The 16521-nt window shown below is 52.0% G+C and overlaps 2 protein-coding genes across 2 annotated transcripts; one reads left to right on the top strand and one right to left on the bottom strand.

The window, feature by feature from the left end:
- Window positions 1–5745: 5745 nt before the first annotated feature.
- Window positions 5746–7366, top strand: LOC34617557 (40S ribosomal protein S6). The gene is made up of 3 exons (XM_022730923.2): window positions 5746–6515; window positions 6839–6968; window positions 7133–7366. The coding sequence occupies exons 1-3, from the start codon at window positions 5746–5748 to the stop codon at window positions 7364–7366; spliced, it is 1134 nt and encodes a 377-aa protein (XP_022588792.2).
- A 3956-nt stretch (window positions 7367–11322) lies between these two features.
- LOC34617556 lies at window positions 11323–15468 on the bottom strand. The gene is made up of 9 exons (XM_026336708.1): window positions 15325–15468; window positions 14061–14448; window positions 13650–13928; window positions 13374–13450; window positions 13182–13230; window positions 12735–12982; window positions 12443–12563; window positions 11720–11925; window positions 11323–11421 (listed from the first exon to the last, which is right to left on the bottom strand). Exons 1-9 carry the CDS (start codon window positions 15466–15468, stop codon window positions 11323–11325), a joined length of 1611 nt encoding a protein of 536 aa, XP_026192493.1.
- Window positions 15469–16521: the final 1053 nt, after the last annotated feature.

Consider the following 16521-nt stretch of genomic DNA (forward strand, 5'->3'; position numbering starts at 1 on the left):
TTAGCCCGCGCTCCGAAGCCTCCGTAAACAGCCCCCAAGCAGCGCAGCTGCTTCTTTGCTGGAGAATTTAATCACGGAATCTGACAATGCAGCTGCATGTAAAGATTCAAAGAACTTAAACGCCAAGCTATCAGGTAACAAAGGCTTTTTGGCAAGCAATGGAGGCGCATGAGTAAAACGGAAAGCCCTCCACCCAGGCAGGGGCACAAGTGAAGGGGCCAAAATCATAGAGCCGCACCCACTACGGGTCAGTTCTGCGCGGATTCAGCTTCGCATTAATGAGAAATACTTTCTAGCGCATTCTACAGTAGACAAAAAGGATCTGCTATACGAGGAAATGGTGCCAAAGCTCAACCTGCCTATTCACCCGTAAGAGCGGTCCTTACTACTCAAGTCAGCTGACGGGCGGCAGAACGTAAGATCTGCTGGCCTAAGGCGGTTAAGAGTCGCTTTGCTGCGGCATTAGGTCCTATCATCATGGTCCACTGCTTCTATGTTGAGCCATGCACCATGACACAATGTTAGGTATGCCATGGTGACCCATTGGGAGGCGCGCATGCATCCACTGCTGAACGCTGTTACGTGCCGGAGAGCGTCAGGAAGAAGTAGATCCTGGTCTCCTTAGTAAAGCTTTCAAAATATATTGTGGGCAGGGTAGAGTCGGTGCCTCAACGAGGTGAATCAGAGTTTTTATGTGGCTGGCAAAGCAGCGCAGTAAGCGGAGACGTTTCTAAATGTACATCCCGTCTTAGTGGCTCTGCAAATGGACACTTCTTAAGAATTTGAGTTAAATGTGCAGCCAAAAGGAGGAGCATCACCGGGCATGTATCACGAGTGAGTCAGTGAAGATGCTAAATAATGACAATCTGCTACCGTGAGGGACGCCTGTTGTTCGTCCAGCGCATCGCTCGAGTTAATCCCCAGGTGTGGACCAAGCTATATTCCGAGTTATCGAAAGCTCCCACCGCACAAAGAATAACATAAACATCACCCAAATTAGTTGGCTGAGTAGGCAAACTACAGGAAGCCTCCAGCATGTTTTGGGCGTGCTGAGGTTTGGCCACCGAGAAAAGACGGAACACGACGCTCGTGCGTTGATTCTGAGGTCCTGAACAAGCCTAGTGTGAAGCTGGAGCTCTTGAGACCTTTTACTGCAACATCCTTGTCAAACTAAGCTGGTGGAGCTCTACTCGGCATTTGACTCCACAGTCGCCTTCTGGAAAATCTCTATTCCGCCTAATGAAAGTCACAAAACGGCCTTCCATATTCGTGCGCTCAAGCTTGAGTATACCTGTATGCCATTTGGACTGGTTAATGGCTTAGCACAAGAACACCAGCAGGGTATGCAAAAGTTTTAATTCACCTTTCGAGAAAGGTGGATGACAGTCTGCATGACTGTCTTCTTATCATGCAGCCAAACCATTCAAGAGCAGCTACAGGACTTACGGCGTGCAATTCAGCTGTTGTGAAGTGAGCAGTGGTATGTGAAGGCAATCAAAAACTCTTTTATCAGAAAAACTTTGCAGCACTTTATATTTCGGTGCAGGAATTAGGGCACCCCCAAAATTGAGGCAATCAAGGCGTGGCTTACGCACCCGAAAAGATGTTTGGACGTTCTTCAAAATTGGATGTCAATCGAAATCTCAATCTTGAATTTGCTCGAATCGGTGCTCCCTTGACAAACCTTGACAATCTACTAAAGAAACCGTGGTTTACTACCTGGATACAGCAGGCTTATGCAGCAGCAAGAAGACTTCTTGGTCTCGTGTCAAGTCCTGTACCCTCACTGCCGGATCATGAGCGTCGAGTTTGCCACACCACCGAGACTACTGAGTGATGGAGTAGTGATTGTTTCTCTCTCCCCACAACCTACGACCGATCCAAAGCGCGAAATTACTATCTGCCCCTGAAAGGGAATAGTGGTGTCCAGCGATAGAAATAAACTCTTAGTAGTGTTGAAGGATATGAAAAAATGTCGTCACTGTTTATGTGGAAGTTGTTTTGGTCTAGAATTGTCATATTACGAACGGATTAGGGGAGTTCGATAAGTCCAGAGCTGTTCGCTGTTTTGCGCGTCTTACAGGAGAACTTTAGCTTCAAGTATACTAACGAGATTTCCAACGTACGCGCCGATGCGCCCTCGCGAAGATCAAGCTGCCCACTGCTGGGCAGCACAGCTGCACTTCTCTGCAATGATTTACAAGTTCCATCATGCTTGCTTGCGTTTTATATTTTTGGCACCCATACATCCGATACTATTGCCAAAATCCAAAATGGCGAAAGGGGGCTGCACTACCACGTTTAAAAAAGATGATCAGCTGCGTTTTAAAGCACAGTGGGGAGTCGAACACTTGTACACTTCTTGGCTGCTCTGCAGTGTGGGCTTGCGCCAAGTACATGATCATGTTCGGGCCATAGTGGGATCTGCACTCTAGAAGAAAGCTGACACGGTCTTGGTGGTGGCCGGGGATGAGTCAAGCAGAAGAGGAGTATGCACTGTTATGCTCAAATAGTCAGCAGGGAAGGCGGCACAATTCTCATAGACAGGGTCTCTTGCAAAGGCTTCAGAAGACTAAACGGATTTGGACTGATCTGAATATGGAATTCGTTCTTGGACTGCAAGAGTTTAAGGCTCAAAAATATCGATGTCTGTATGTACAATCTCAGCAAATACGCCCATTCGATCTTTTGCTCCAGCTGTGTCAGGGCTCACGTAATGACTTGATCATTCCTGGCTCATGTCCAGGAACGTCACTTATCTAACAGGATTGTTGTTCTGGATAATGGTCCGAAGTTTGTCAGAGTCTTCCGCCGTGCCTTAATGTCATGGCTATGCAGGGTTCTTCTGCAGCACTTTCGACACTGTGATCACGAAATGTTCAGTGCTTGGCTTTATCATCCTCCTTAAATTGATTTAAATAATGAACCAGCAGTAAAATTGTCTACTCTGTTACTCTCCTACATCCATAGACTCCACTGAGGGGACCCTCTCCATTCCAGGCGTCAAGCTGGTGTTCCATGGAGAGCAGACATCCAAGGCAGCGAAGGAAATCCGAAAACATCAGATTTGTGCTTGTGAATGTATGCACAAAGCTCAAGCTTAGGCAGTCCATAGTTATGAGCAGGAGGGATCAGCTGTGTTTATCTAGCCTAGAGATTTCGTCCTGCTGGATCGGCAGGCTTTACGAGGTGCACTCACGGGGAACCACAGGAAGTTCTCGGTTAACAAGAAGCATTAACCACTCTCGTTAATTATAGCTTTCATTTCTATACTATTAATTTTACTAAAGGTGGAGGTGCCGCGGAGCTGTCAACCTTGACTTTCAGAAAAGTCTCAAATTCTCCAAACTATTCGCGAAGTGTGAGCGCAGGCAGGTGACCGGTCTGGAGGCGCAGGATCCACTAGAGATGCTGAGAAGAAGAATAAGCTCCGAGGTTGCCGTAGAAGGAGGTCATAGTGAGAAGAGGTGGAGAATGCCAACCTTTACGGCGTGGAGGAAAAAGAGCATCTTGGAACTTCATTGCTTGTGACGGAAGTTTTGCTTTCCTTGGTCCACAACGTTGATCGCCATGAACGGTATTCCCCGTGTTTCTATTACTTTCCTTTCGTCGCACATGTTATCTAATTGATGTAGTTGCCTTTATGAATGGGTAATGCTTGAAAACTTGCCGGTAATTATATATAAGCTGCTATATATGCTTGGAATTCCGAGCAGGCACTCTTAGCTTCCTTGGCTGTAAATTCCCACTTGAGCCTTTTTAGGGCTCGTAGGTAGACTCTGCTGCGTGCAAGGCTGTATCCACATACAGAAATTGATTTGGAGGGCATGGAGGCCCTGCGGAAACTAGTGTGTATTTCGAGCCCATTTGCGCAAATAGTTTGTTTTCGGCTGTCTTGTAGTAGGATGCGTAATTCAGCGCTCCCAAGACAGACAGCAATCGCATGGCCGCGGTCATGGTGGCTGAGCTCCTCGTTCATTGTTCGTGAATGAGTGTATTTTTCTTCTTTCGATTTTTCTTTGCAGGCTGATACCCGCTTTGTTCTTCTCGATATCTCTGCTTTCGCGTCCCTGCCTGCTAAGGCAGTGGCGATGGAGCCGTTTCTCGTCCGCGACCCTGCACTTAGCTCACAGGTACAGAGGACGAGGCCGAGTGTTTGAAATGAGGGAAGTAGAAGTTGGGGAAGATGTAGCGAGAAATGCTGCCCTTTATCTTTCGCACTTTTTGGCATATTAGCTATATTAGATGAAGAACTAGAGATGAAATCAACCAATTGGTGTGTGTTTGTGCAATCGCATTTACTCCACGGCAATTGGAACTCAATGCAATCAGAATTTATGTTGTGTGCGAGTGCGCTTGATGCTATGCGCAGCAACCTGTGAATGTTTGGAGTGTTTAATGGGTGCAGAAATGCGCCTACTAGTTGTCCCCTCCCCCTCGTGTCGGAAATTCGAGGTTCGCGGCGGAGGGATGAAGGATTAGCTTCGGATGAAAACAGAATATATCTTGATTTTTTTTGTGACTCTCGAGTGAAATGTTCCCGTACTGAGACCTCGGGTCAAGCATTACATTTTATAGCAATGCATGGTTCGACGTAGCTGCTTCAGCAATTTTCCAGCATCTATGCATTATATGGGACACTGGAGGAAGGCCAGCAACCCACGCTTCAGTTCTCTGTCTTGTCCCCTCATGCCGGAACCGTATGGGGTGAGGGCGAAAGGAGGAGCGATCCCTGATATCTAGCGCAAACGCACACAACATCGACGCTTGTAGTCTTAAATTAATGCCACTCTGCAACAAGCCAGAGATCTGAACAGCGAAACCACATAGCCAATGCTTTTTAGTCCTTAATCAATGTTACTAGTGGGGTAAAATGCCGAAGCGTAGCTCGTGCTCTATTACGATCCCTTAGATCAATACGAGGAGAACCACTGGTGCATCCATGCACGCTAGATGCTCATGCAACTGGCTGTACACTTTGGGAACCCGTAGAAAGGGGAGCAACCGGCAGTTTCACCCCTCTCTCCCTCTCCCTCAGACCGGAACCGTGTGGGGTTAGGGCAAGAGAAGGAGCAATCTATCTAAGGATGGCAAGCATTATCTCTGCCTGAAGTTTCGCATCAGGCTCGGGGCTAAAAGTGCCCTCTCATAATACGATCCAAAGTGGAGGATTACACAAAATTACACGCTGAGAATACATTTAGGAGGCGCAGTGTCATGGTACCTCAGCAGGGACCTCAGCTTTATTACGTGCAAATGTGTATTAATAGGAGACAGATTTTAATACGTTCTTTGATTATTTTAGCCTTTCATCATTAAGGCTGCCGCCACCAGTCGGTGCATGTAACCCCGAAGTCCCTGCGCATGCAGACATTGTGGGGAAGGATCTCGCAGGAGAGCCCCTGCTGTGGGGAAGCCGGTCAACTAAGTATATCCTTTTAAACAGGAAGCGGCTTACTTTAGTGCCACTAAGCAGTGCACATATTAAAATGAGCTATAAGTTGAAGGTGAGTGATAATATTGGAGTCACTTGCAAAGGTAATGCACTAAATTGAAAAGTGCCTTTCAGCTTCTGCCACCGTAGGGTGCTGCTGCCGGGTTCAGCCCTGCTGCTGCAGCCGCTGCTGGTGTTGTTGCTGGTGTTGCTGCTGCATTTGCTGCCTCCATGCGTTCTTGATTGGCGTTTTGCGTTTGTGTTTCGTGGTTTTCGAGTTTGTAGCTCGGTAGCGGAGTCCCACGATCACAATGAAGCTGAACATTGCGAACCCAGCCTGCGGGCTGCAGAAGACGGTGGAGATAGACGATGAGAAGAAACTTTTGCCTTTCTTTGAACGCCGCATGGGGGCTGAGGTGCCAGGGGACTCGTTGGGTGACGAGTTCAAGGGCTATCTCTTCAGGATTAGCGGCGGCAATGACAAGCAAGGCTTCCCCATGATGCAGGGTATCCTTGCAAACCACAGAGTCTCCCTCCTCTTCCGCGCGGGAATGAAATGCTACAGGCCTCGCCGCACCGGTGAGAAGAAGCGCAAGAGTGTGAGAGGTGCCATTGTGGGGCCCGATCTCTCTGTGCTGAACCTCGTCTTGCTCAAGAAAGGCCCTGCAGACATCCCAGGGCTTACTGGGGGAGACAAGCCGAGAAGGCTCGGACCTAAGAGGGCAAGTAACATCAGGAAGCTCTTCAACCTGGGCCCTGAAGCCGATGTTACCAAGTATGTGGTGAGGCGCACGATGGAGGGCAAGAACAAGACCAAGGCACCCCGCATTCAGCGCCTGGTGACAAAGTCTCGTATTCAGAGAAAGCGCGTCCACTTGAACAAGGTCAAGAGGCAGGCGCAGGCCTCTCGCGTGGCGCTCAAGGAGTACAAGGACCTTCTGCACAAGATTGCATCCGAGAAAAGACACAAGAAGCACGAACACACCAAGGCAATGCATGCAGCAGCAGCTGGTGCTGCTGCCACCGTTGCAACGAAGACGGCCCCTGCTAGTGCCATGGGCAAATGCAAGGCCAAGAGGAAGTGAGAGGCTCCTAGAAAAGTACCACATGATGCAAAAGACGGTTGTGAGGCTGCATGCATCTACAGGTCTGCAGACCTGATGAGTGCGCTTGTGTTGCACCAACCGTCTCCTTTTAACAACTTTTAAGGCTTGTGCCAGTGAGAGAGAGGTGTATCACGCGTCCGTTTCCTCCAAATAGGCTTGAGTGGGAGCATAGGGAGTGTACCAGGCAGTTGAGCTTTCCCCGTTTATTCTTGCGGCAGCTACTCATGCGTAAATCTTCGGCCCAGTGCGCACAGAAATAGTCTTTGTAGAAAGATGCCTATCCCGTCTGGCAAAGAAGCACACCTGCCTTATGGGCTGGAGATCCCATCCGGGGTATAATTGTTAGAGATACGAGAGCGGTTGCTTCAGCAGTCAGACCGCAGTGGGAGGGGGCGACCTGCAATTTTTCCTTCAGGAGACATGCCACAGTATGCTCTAGAAGACCATAAGGGGCAGACAAACCTGTACACGGAGGAGGCAGGCACGCCCTATAAAAGCATAAGAAACTCGCGCATCACGTGCAACGGCTTGTTTGGGCAGGCGTTAGGACCAGGCTCTCGTGGTGGCACTCTCATTGAAGAGACATTTTCAGGGCGGGGTGCTTTTGAAAGGAGCGAGTCGGCTGATTGCATATTGTTTGTCAAATTCGGATGTCGGCGTGCTCGGTTCTCCTGCAGTTAGAACTGTTCTGTTTGGGGGTCCTGTTCAGTGGCCGTCGAGCAACCCGCCTGCCCAGTTGCAGGGATTGCTGTGGGAAAGACGAAAATTAAGCCTCAAGGGCAGTGCTGCGAGTGGTAGGGTGTCGAGCGCGAATAGTGCACGCTAGAGGCAGAGGCTATGGGGCAGGAGGAAGACGGGGCCGGTGGGTGTTATGTACAAGGGTCAGAGGAGTTTGTCGCTTCACTGCTCCCCTGTTGCTTCTTCCACCCACCGCTTTCTTCGGCGACAGATTAATGGCGAATGTCATGTTTCAGGCAGCGCGTGTAAGCAGGTCATAACGCTTTGGGTGTGAATGGAAGGAATCCAGGGGGTGAGTGTTGAGAGGGTACCGGGGACTACGAGAGCACAGGTCCACTAAACAGACAGCTAGACGGCCCTCTATGAACTGTTTGAAGTGTATGTACTGCTGGGAGGTCGAGAGCCTATACGTAGAAACCCCGTGGACGCCTCTTGGTGCAGTCGCCTTTGCGTGTTTCCCCTATTTATCATACTAGAGCGAACCCGTGAATGCTGACTGACAAGGGAATGTGGAACGATGCCCTGGGGTACATGTGTCGTCTTTGGTATCAAATAAGCACAAAATACAGAAAGACAGAACAGATCCTCCAGTATGTGCTAAGGAGGAAGGGTGAACCCAAAGGGGCCAGCAAAGATTTTTCTATAGGAGGAGCTACTCTGTGGGCCGCTGATTAAGGAAAATCCAAGGACAGCAAAAGCCACACGCAACGGCAACTTGTGCCGTGTAGTGGTGGCATGGCAGACGTGTGGAGTTGCCTGCCTTACATAGCTCTGTCTGAAGTTGTTACAAATTGTGTGAAATTGGGGGAGAAACAAGCTAGAGAAATCCTGCTGAGGCCGGCGAAATTTCCAGCATTTATTCCCCTTGGCTGTTGCGCCTACTCGAGTTGCTGTTTCGTGCCTTGCTGCTCTTAGGGTCAGGCACCCGCAGAGAGCAGTGCCACACCAGAGGCGTTATCCAGGATTATCATGTCGCTCTCCAGGAGAGGGACGCGTAGAGTGTTGCAGCTGATGCTGCGAAACCATCGCCAATCGCGAGCCGATGGGCGCACCCTTTGGGACCCTGTGGAGAGCCGTGGATAGTCCCCCTTCAGCAAAACCTCCGCCGAAGCCATTAAGGTTCAAGTGTAGATGTGCTGGGAAAAAAGAGCGACAAACATTTCAGAGAGAGAGAGGCTAGGAGTCTTCAAGGCGCACCGTTTTGCAGGGCTATTCGAAAGAGAATTGAGCGAAGTACTAGGGGGTGGGACCCCTTGGGAAGACGTAGTACCGGCATCCGTAGGTGGATCACTGCCGATTTCACCATTCCATATTTGCAAGGCTTCGTCCTAAGAGGTCAAATCGCTCAAACACAAGATGGCGATACACACTAGAGGGCCGCATTTCGAGTGCTGCTCTTAAATAGGGGGGTGCAGAGTGGAAAAGGCGAAGAAGCTTCAGAATAATGCACAAGAGAGAACGGGTGTTGCACAACTGCACATACAGCAACAAAATGCCCAAACAAGGCCTCAGTACGAAGCAACAGGGGAGGCCACAAGGAGAGGCGGCATCGGTGATGGCCGCCTCAGCATGAGCATCCGCAAACGATTTGACGTACATGCAAGCGGCTGCTCTCTGTTGAGTCTCTTGTCAGGAGCGCTGCGATATTCATGTGGCGCCATGCCTTGCGCTTCTGCGTTGAGACATACAATCCAAACCGTATCGACATATATATGTATATATATACTTGCAAATCGTCGACCCTTTGGTTACCCCGGTAGGACCAATATCTCACTTCATGCAGCTTCAAGAAGACCCTTGAGAGCCACATATGAATTGTGGGCTGCACACACATACGCACATACACACACACATACACACATATACAGCGGGAGATCCTTTCGAAGGCAAAGAAATACCCCTGAGATCGTACTATGCAGAGCCCACGCCCGCACACGCCGCAGGAGAGCAATCCAATCAGCGAGAGAGGAGACCAAGAGGTGTGCAGGCAATTAGTTCGTACTGTTAATTAGGCGGCCCTACCTGATGCGGCGACAGCCGAGAGGCAAGCAGCAAATTGTGCGACGCTTCCTGAAGAGCAGCACAAACAGGCAACGAAAGGCGCTCCAACACCAACTGTGTGACAACCCTTACGCAACTCAGTTCCCCTCTCTGTCTGCCACCCCACAATTTCACATATCGCCCTACGTGTCGCCCCCCTACCCCTTATCGTGCCCTCCACGTTCACAAACCGCTTTCACGAATCGCAGTGAGTGCATGCAGACACGTAGACGAGCAGTACAAACTCTAATTGCTTAGCTACGGAGTGCAGTGTGTAGACCCCTCAAATGAAAGACGGACGGTATTTTGGCCCTGATCAAACTGCAGCATGGCGAGCTGCAGCCGAGGCGCAGCGTCCCTAGGATTTCTCGCGGTTGCCTGCAGCCACAAAAACACCCCATCATCCACCTCTCAAAGTCAGGGTGACAGAGTTTGCCTCCCAGGATCGTTGAAGCCGCGAGACTGCATAAAAACCCCCAAGACGTGCGTCTCGACGGACACCTCCTCTTCAAACGAAATACGCCACAGGATCTCTACCCCTGCCCAGAGGTGTCTAGATCTGAGAGGGCATATTTAGAGAGACACAGTGAAGTACAGACAAAGCGCCGAACTTCTAGAGGCACAGCCTAGAGGCGCCACGTGCATGCGGAGCCACACGAGCGTCCGGGTGGAAGACAGACAGAGAGAGAGCGCGAGAGAGAGCGAGAGACAGAGACAGCGAGACACACACCACTACCCCCGTCAAAACGCGTTTGGAAAGTGCTACAGATGGAATCCACTGCACGTCCCGCCGTAATCACAGTTTGTTCTTCGAATTGCGCAAGGAGATCGAGCAAAAGACGAATCCTCAAAGCATATTTAGCACGTAGCGCTAGGCCCCCGTACTGCATGCACTACAAGGATCCCCGTGTTTTGCTGACTTTTGGTAGCTGCCGCTAATATCTGCTGTTGCGCATGAAGGAGGCCCTACCCGTTTGTACAGAGAGGCTGCCTTCTGCGTGTGCCCTGCTGTGTGCATACAGTGGGCCAGGCGAGACAAGCCCTGAGGCACCCTGGAGCTGAAGAGACGGAGACAGCAGCAGATAACCTGCGCCGCCTCCGCATACTTCCCCTGCCTTTGCAGCAGAGCAGCCAGTCCATAGAGTAGCGGATAAGACGGCACGTGTCGAGACAGACCGGCCTCAAAAACCTCGTAGGCCTACAGCAGCATCGCAGGCAACGGATTTCCACAAGTTGCGTCACAGCAATCGTGCTGCTGAGAAAGCGTGATGATGATGTAGCGCTGCCAAGTGCAGCATGTACTGCGGGAAAGGAGGAGCCGCTAGAGGGGAGAGTGCATCCTTGGACAGAAGCGCTTGCCTGTTCAAGTTGGTTCTGCAGCGTCAGTTCGCGGCCGCACAGTGCAAATGCCTCGGAGAAGAAGTCCCCTAGATGTATGGCCTGCAGGAAATCCAGCATTCCAAAAGCAGAGGCAGGAGAGGAGCGGCAGCATTGGGAGCAATCCCACAGAGGCGCGAAGAGAGGAAGCAGGGTGGAGAGGCAGGAGAAGTAGCGGGATCTCCCCACGCCAACCGCGTGATGCACACCTTATAGAACGCCTCCACTGCTTCGTCCTGGAGATTTGCGCATGAAAAATACAGTCCGAGGATGCACCTGCGTCAAGAAGAAGAGCAGGCCGTATGCACGGGCTGCCTGTATTGGATATCCCTTTGGACAGACGATCAAGGATGCGGAGCAGGTTGCGATCACCGCAACAGTAGCAGCACTCCCGCAAAGGCAGCATTTCAAGACCCCAATTCACACACAGGCACATACCATAGATAGGGTTCCTCAGGAGAGAGAACGTCCAAGGCGATCAACGCCACTCGCTGCTGCTCCCCCGCGTCTTTAAGGCGGGCAGCACAAGCGGCCCACGCTACTAACGTATCGCCAGAGACAGCCGGGTGCTCTCCCGCCTTCCTGCACATGCCTCAAGAATCAAAATTGACTTTAGCGACGCGCTCTTCATTCTGGAGATGTGAGGCTTGAGCCAGCAGAGCACTGCCGAACAGGCGCGCAGAGCAGGGTGGGGCGAGCTTCGCAAGGAGGGGGGGAGGGAGGGGCCTAGCGTTCTCAAATTCGGAAGAAAACTAATTGTATTAAGTTGATTGTCGCACCTCAGGAACCGAATGGCTTCTGCGTCGTTCCCTATCGCCGCATGAGCAGCGCCAACCAGTTCGAAGAATAAGAGCGATCCAGACGGAAGCAAAGGCCAAGAGTTCAGCTGCTGAAGCATCAAGTGACCCTCTCCACGTTCCCGCAGTAGCAGGCTGTTGGCTGCAGCAGCATCAGCAGGCAAGAGCAGCAGCCGCAGCCGCATCATCATGCACGCCAGGTTGCAGAACAAGCGCGAGGAACGGACTCCATGATGAGCTACAGCTGCACTGTGAGGGCTGCTTAGGACGAGGTCACACCTATAACCTGCAAGGAGTGACTGAAGAGACGCGAACCACTCTTCCAGACTGCTTCGTCTTGCTGTAGCTGCCAGCGCCTGTGTTGCTGGGCGTGCAAGACAGCCAACCATTGTTGCTGCCGACGCTGCAGCTGCAACAGCTCGCGCTGCTGCTTCTGCAGCAGCAGTCCCTGCCGCTGTTGCTTCACGTTCACCTCTCCGCACTCTTGCAGTTCTTGCAACCGTTGCAGCTTGGCTGCGACCTCTTGCAACTGCTGCTGCAGACTCTGCTGCATGCGGACAGCCGCCTGTCGCTGCTGTAGCAGCAACAAGGAGCAAAACCGTCGCATTATGCGGCCCACGCGGCTAGGATTTAAGGCCGCTTCGAGAAATTGCATAGGGCTTTGGCGTGGAGGCACCAACAGAAAAAAGGATGTATCGCTGCACACTGCAAACACCCCGCAGTATCCAGAGCAGCGACAGCTCCAGCACCTCTTTTATCGACAACTCAAGATTGATGGGTAACTCTGTCTCTGTCTCTCTCTCTCTACGAATCGGTCTAGGGAGGAGGCGGGGGGGAAGCTTCGCTGGTTGCTGCTTCTGCAACAGAAGCAGCAACCAGCACACCTCTTCCCCGTCCCCCTAGGCCTTCCAGAGCAAGCACGCTGCTAGCACCACCTGCAGCCAACGCACCAACAGGAAGTGCCGCCTCAAAAGAGCAAAGGGAGAAAGGGGACAGCTGCAAGGCGCAAAGGAAGCAAAGTGCCGAGCAACGGCGGAAAGCGGCCTGGGAAGACGAGGGAGAGGCTGCCTCCTGCAAGCAAGCGCAGCAGCGGCAGAAGCCACAAACGCACTTGCTGCGATAGCAGCAACCGCTTTAACAACCCGTGCACTTGCAGACACAGTGGAACGACAGCAGGCACAGCCGCAGCGCAGGAGAAACAACATCTGGAGAACGGAAATGCATGCTGGCTGTATGTCCTACCCGCTGATACGCCAAGCCCACAAGGTGCCACAGGAATGACCACGCCTCATCACCAGCAAACAACGTCTGGCGGTGCAGCTGCTGTTGCATCTGGGGTGGATCGACATCGGATTCCATCCGTGATCCTGCAGCACTCCGCGCAGCAGCAACTGGAGTCACGCATGCAGCTGCAGCTGCAGTGACCTTCCGTTCCTGCAGCGCTCCCGCCTCAGTCGTCTTTTTAATGATCCGGCCGATTCTTTGCTCATCTGCATGCAGCATCCAAACCCATCGATTCATGCAGCTCAAATCTCAGAATAGCGAGGACGGCCATTGGACAGGAGGGCTGGCAGCCCGCTGGGGAAAAGCGCAGGTGCATGTGTGTATGCTGAGGAGGAAGTAGCGGTATCTGCAGCGAGACTGCCTCAGCAGGCTTGACAGCAGCGTGTCTAGCAGCAGGCACATTACCAGTTGCTGCAGGTTGATCTGTTGGTCCGAATACGAGATTGAGAACGTCCTGAAAAGCACCAAGGCCAGGCTGAACGTGGGAGCCCAACTACAGCTTGGAAAGGCGAACCCACCCCACCCCCCTTTCAGCAACATCTGAGGCTGTTGGATTTGCCGGAAGCGCGATTTGTCACCCTGAGTTCTTCTTCTTACATTGATCCTGCTCGTGTCAACAGAGAGACTGCAGAGGGTAAGAAGAATCTGCCGCTGCACGCCCGCGCATGGGAAGCCTGTAGCAAAAGCACCGCCTCTACAAACGCTTTTTTCACGCATGTGCCATTTTCTCGCACTCTTCAGCATGTGGACACCCTGAAGCCTGTTATATCCCAATAGGGCAAGCAACACCTGCAGGACTGAGGACAGCACAAGTCCAACAGGAGCAAATCAGGAGCTCCACAACCCGCAGGAGGAGCCGTAGCAGCAGCTCACTTGGATCCATAGCAGCTATATCAAGAATAGCCTGTGCAGCCTGCTCGTCTGCCGCGACGTGGCTTAGTGCGTGGAGCCACTGGAGGCTTCCTGGAGGCCCCTCAATCGCCGCCTTCAGCTCAGCCTCCAAAGAAGCTCTATCCAGATTCCTGCCCCAAACTGAGCGCTGAGACGGGGGATTCGGAGGCTGCAAAGAAGCAGCCTCTGAATCAAAGCTGCAAAACAACCAAGACTCAAGGCCTGTCGCTCCTTGTACCGCGGCTGGCGTTCCTGCAGGTGCTGGTTGCAGTGCTGGGGGAGGGGGGCACAGCAAAGGTGGAGAATCCTGCGCAGAGAAGAGCGGGAGGCCGATCACGTCACTGCTGCTGCCGCTGCCGCCGTAGCTGCCCCTGCTGTAGCTGCCACTTCTACGGGTGCGATGTCTTAGGAGTGCTATATTGTGCTGCATAAGTTCCGTCAATGCGTGAGCCTGCTGTTTCATCCTGAAGGCGCTGAGAGCGGCGACAGCCGTCTCCAGCTGATATGCATACACCTCAACATCCGAATCCACCAACACCTCGTTGCCTGTTGCTCCTAGTGCGGTCCCCCCTTCAACTAACGGGGGGCCTCCGGGGGTCTCCTTCGCGGAACCCACAGAATGGGCCGATAGGAAGCCCCCAGGGGGCCCCCTTGAAAAGCCTTCTGAAGCATCTATCTCGTAAGGGGTGTACATACACCGAAGATGTCGAGAAAGTGACACAGGGGGCCTCGGGTTGGCTCGCAGGATTGAGATCGAGAGAGCGGAAGTCTTTAGGGGCCGCTCTTATCCCTTAAAAATAGCGGTCCGCATGAGCACATGAAGCTGAATTAAGGGTATTATGGTGCTTCCCCCTGTAAACCCCCCGAGCCTAGATACGGCAGATGACTCAGGGGGCCCCCCCCTGGTATCATTACTCCGTTGCATACGCTGTCGCTGTGCAGGGAATGTATAACCGCCCTAATAAGACAAAGAACAGATGAAGACGACATAATAATCCAAAAAAGACAGCACAATTATACGCAGCAGCAGACAGTCTCCTAGGGAACCCCTGCGAGACCCTGGTTCTTCTGGGTGGGAGAGGTGTTCACGTGGCCGTAATTAACTCGGCCAAATCACACTCTCCGATCTTCGTATTCTCTCTTTCACAGCCACTAATTCCATTAGAACATAGGCTATTCCTAGCTGTATTTGCCTCCAGAGCAACACTAAATGAGAGTTTGTCTTGCGCGATAGCGGGTTCGTTTCAACGCCGCTGAGTAACTTTCAAAAGGATCGAGACAGACTCCTGTTTCTGGTGCAATGTAGCTGCAGAAAGTATTCGGTCTCACGCAGATGCCTCTAGAGGCATTCTGCGCTGAGGGCAAGGAAGGTGACGAAGGTGTATGTAGAGGGTGTGTAGTGTAGTTTTCAGTCTGTGTGTGAGCGTGTGTACATGCTGACACATACACTTTGTGAAAAACACACGAGCTGAGCGGGGCCCTGTTGAGTAAAGAATCGGCGTGCTAAAAAGCCCTAGTGCCCGTTGAGCTGCCTTCTGGCAAGGACTCGACCTACCCAGTGAGCAAGTTGGTGCTCTGCTAGACTGCACGTGCTGCGGGCACTAGAGACCGGCCACTACCGTATAAACAACGCCCCTATCCTCTAAAATCAAATCACCAAAGTCCTTAAGAATTTCATGGCAGATATAGCACTCAGCCTGCAAAATATTCGCGTGGCGCGACGGGCAGCTATAGTACATCTACGGTTGCGACACTGCCCCTTGCATGGCTGGTCACTCCAAAAGCTACCTGATAACAGCATTTTGCACTCTGTTCGAGATACATGACACCCCAATCCCTAGAGAGAGGCTGAAGAAGCCTTGAAGGAGGCAAAGGTCCGTGCCCTATGGGCAGTGAAAATGGGCTCTCTTTTCCCCTAAGGATGGCTGTTTCCCAAGTACGTGGCAGTAAGGCGATCGAACACCCATACCAGAGGGCCAGCGACCAACCACGCAACACTTCCCTGCTGCATACACCCCGCTATCTGAACAAGATCCACAGTAACAGCAGCGGCTGCTGCTGCTGCTGCCAGCCGTATTGCAAAGTTCGTTCAGAGTTTGAAGTGCCGAACGCCGGGTCGGATGTCAAAAGCACCGACACGGGCCTGCGCAGCTTGCGCCTTCTTTGTTTCTTCCTGAAATGCGAGCATAACAGAGATGTATGTAGGCTCTAGCGGCATGAGCACGAGGAGGACAAGGGCATGAACGGAACCACACCACGGTGGTGTGTGTTTATGTATATATATAATATATATGTGTGTGTGCATGCGTGTGCGTGTATGTGTGTGTGTCTGACCTTTAGCAGTAGTTTATTGGCTTTCTTGTTCGCCCTCAAAATGCGTTGTGCCTCCTTCACAGCCGCCTTTCGGATCTTTCGCTCCTCTGGTGTTTCCCCACGGGGCCGATACGTACAGACCTATGAAGACAAAGAGACACGCAGAAAAGCAAATGGCCCTTAACAGGGGTGGCATGCTAAAGCAGGCATACAAAAAAACGCGGAGAAACGGACACCCGGAGGTGCAGAAAGAAGGGTGGGAAAACAGCTTCTGCTACGCCTGCTGCGCAGAATCTGCTAGGGAGGAAGCCCATCAAAAAGCCACGGCCAGAAGTGATATTTGCTCGAGAAGAAAATAGAACACTTGACTCCGAGGCCGAAAACTCAGCACCATCATCTCCTTCCTTTCTTTTACACTGCTGCTCTAGGAAGCGGCAAGAGGTCTCACCTCGGGCAGCTCAGCAACGGTTTCTGCGTCCTCGGGAGTAGGCGGCAGTTGTGCGCGGCGAGGCTCTTGGGCGCCTTTCGTTCCCGGCACATC

Source organism: Cyclospora cayetanensis, unplaced genomic scaffold, assembly GCF_002999335.1.
Source record: "Cyclospora cayetanensis isolate NF1_C8 unplaced genomic scaffold, CcayRef3 CcayRef3_contig_142, whole genome shotgun sequence".
NCBI classification, from domain to species: Eukaryota; Apicomplexa; class Conoidasida; order Eucoccidiorida; family Eimeriidae; genus Cyclospora; species Cyclospora cayetanensis.